The 2,849-nt window shown below is 40.8% G+C and overlaps 1 protein-coding gene across 2 annotated transcripts in view; it reads left to right on the top strand.

Moving 5' to 3' along the window:
• The window catches only part of TMEM87B (transmembrane protein 87B), a 68,755-nt gene that overhangs the window by 12,164 nt on the left and 53,742 nt on the right, over positions 1-2,849 (top strand). For both annotated transcript variants that reach the window (XM_017856216.1, XM_017856215.1), the window contains exon 4: positions 1,539-1,670. In XM_017856216.1, the coding sequence (XP_017711705.1) occupies positions 1,539-1,670 (132 nt within the window). The remainder of the gene's footprint in view (positions 1-1,538; positions 1,671-2,849) is intronic.

Here is a 2,849-nt window from a genome sequence, read left to right on the forward strand (position 1 = left end):
TTTTTGAGACAGAGTCTCGCTCTGTCTCTGAGGCTGGAGTGTAGTGGCGCAATCTCAGCTCACTGCAACCTCCGCCTCCTGGGCTCAAGTGATTCTCCTGCCTCATCCTCCTGAGAAGCTGGGATTACAGGCACGTGCCACCACTCCCAGCTAATTTTTGTATTTGTAGTAGAGATGGGGTGTCACCATGTTGCCCAGGCTGGTCTTGAACTCCTGACCTCAGGTGATCCACCCGCCTCCGCCTCCCAAAGTGCTGACATTACAGGCGTGAGCCACCGCACCCGGCCCAATATTGTCTTTTTTAGCAGGCCCCCCTGCACACACACCCCACCCCCCGTACAGGAACCAATTCAGGTTCACATTTCATTTCCTTTCCTTGTTTTTGTTTTTAGTTCCTGATAATCTGGATTTTCCCCCCTTTTTGGTATGTCATGGCATTGATAGTTTTGAAGTGTACAAGCCATTTATTTTTGCAAAATGCCCCTCAATTTGAATATTTCTGATGTTTACTCATGATCAGATTCAAGTTATATATTTTTGGCAGGAATACCATAGAATACTGATTTGTCTCATTTTTGGTGATGTTAATTTGGTCAGTTGGTCAAGGAGGTGTCTGCAAGATTTTTCCATTCCAAAGTTACTACTTTTCTCTTTGTTATTAACAACAACTTGTGAGGAAATACTTTTGAAACTATGTAAATATCTTGTGGTTTTCATCAAACCTTCAGCCACTTGTTTTAGCATCCTTTCATGATTCTTGCCTGATGAGTCAGTCATTACTATGCTGATTGCTGAATGGTGATTTACTAGTTCCATACTTTCTTCTTCATTTATTAACATTCTACTATAAGGATGCACTCCCTCTACTCCCCTAACCAATCTGTCTTACCTGTCAGTCATCAGGTTGGACTCGTTGATTTTTACTTTGTTATATAGGTTATAATCTATTACTGTTTTTATTTATTTTGCTCAAATTGTCCCATATTTGGTCTGTGGGAGCCAATTCCACTTTTTTTGATGAGCTGGGAGCTGCCATTAAGGAGCCTGGTTCATTCATCATCCCTTCAAGGATGCCAGGAACCTCAGGTAGTTGTGTAAATGAGCGTTTCCTCTGCACTCAGCTACCTTTGCTGTATCTTACTGTTTGCTTTCTCTTTTTTGTAGTTGAATGCTGCTTTCTTTCTCTGTAAAATCTCTTACACATGGGATAAAATACAAGTAGCCCCAGAACAAAGTATGTTTTATTTCTCTGGAAACTATTTCCTTGTAGTATCTTAGTCAATTTTCTTACTGTAAGTATGCTTGTGTCATGTGTTACTGTATCTGAACACACTGGAATGGCTAAAAGATTATGATTATCTCAATTATATTAAAATTATATGCAAAACAGTTTTTATTTGGTATTTTATTCTACCTCATATTTCCAGGTATTTCAAACTGAATATAACTTTTGGTATTATTTAGACATTAACTTTTATATATATTCTAGGATAAGAAGTGTGGGAATAAATTATAACATAGAATTTTACCTTATATAGGAGCTGTTCCAAAAACATAAACTTAGTGTTGATGAAGACTTTTGTCATTATTTCAAGAATGACAACTGTTGGACAACAAAAAATGAAAACTTAGATTGCAACAGTGATTCACAGGTGTTTCCCTCTTTGAATGTGAGTATCTGACTTGCCATGTTGAAATAAAGTTTATTTTATTCCTAGTGAATACAAGTATCAGCTGAAGTAATGTTTTATCAGAATTTTGATAAAGGTGGTATCTGACTTGCCATGTTAAAATAAAGTTTATTTTATTCCCAGTGAATACAAGTATCAACGCAAGTACTGTTTTTCAGGATTTTGATAAAGGTGGTTAACTTGTAAATTTTTAGTGTATATAGTAGTGTGTTTGTGTGTATAGTAGTACGTAAGAAGTAAGATACTTGGCTGGGCGCAGTGGCTCACAGCTGTAATCCCAGCACTTTGGGAGACTGAGGTGGATACATCACCTGAGGTCAGGAGTTTGAGACCAGCCTGGTGAAAGCCCATCTCTACTAAAAATGCAAAAATTAGCTGAGTGTGGTGGCGTGTGCCCGTAGTCCCAGCTACTCGGGTGGCTGAGGCATGAGAATTGCTTGAACCTGTGAGGAGGAGGTTGCACTGAGCCATGATCGTGCCACTGTACTCCAGCCTGGGCGACAGAGCGAGACTCCATCTCAAAAAAAAAAAGATAGGATACTGATACCATTGTTCCATTTCCTTGCAACTTATTTTGGCAACATCCTTGCAAGGGTCTTTTATATCTGCTACCTCCAATTTATCTCTCACTTTTCCTTCTGTCAGCTGCAGTCAGACCTTTGCATCCATCATCCCATCGAAACAGCTCTAGTCAAAACAGCTCACAGTGACTTCCATGTTGTTAAATCCAGTGGTCTGTTCCTCTTACCAAAAGTCTTGATTTATCAGCATTTGACACACGTCAACACTACCTCCTCCTTTATGCCTTTTCTCCCTTCCAGTGTGGGAGCTTAGATTCTAAAATGATTAACAGCAGTCGGCTGGGCGTGGTGGCTCAGCCTGTAATCCCAGCACTTTGGGAGGCTAAGGTGGGTGGATCACCTGAGGTCAGGAGTTCTAGACCAGCCTAGCCAACATGGTGAAACCCCGTCTCTACTTAAAATCCAAAAAAGTAGCTGGGCGTGGTGGTGTGCACCTGTAATCCCAGCTACTCGGGAGCCTGAGGCAGGAGAATCACTTGAACCCAGGAGGCAGAGGTTGCAGTGAGCTGAGATCGCACCATTGCACTCCAGACTGGGGGACAAGAGTGAGACTTGGTCTCAAAAAAAAAGAAAAAAA

The sequence above is a fragment of the Rhinopithecus bieti genome, unplaced genomic scaffold (assembly GCF_001698545.2).
Source record: "Rhinopithecus bieti isolate Rb0 unplaced genomic scaffold, ASM169854v2 scaffold_42219, whole genome shotgun sequence".
NCBI classification, from domain to species: domain Eukaryota; kingdom Metazoa; phylum Chordata; class Mammalia; order Primates; family Cercopithecidae; genus Rhinopithecus; species Rhinopithecus bieti.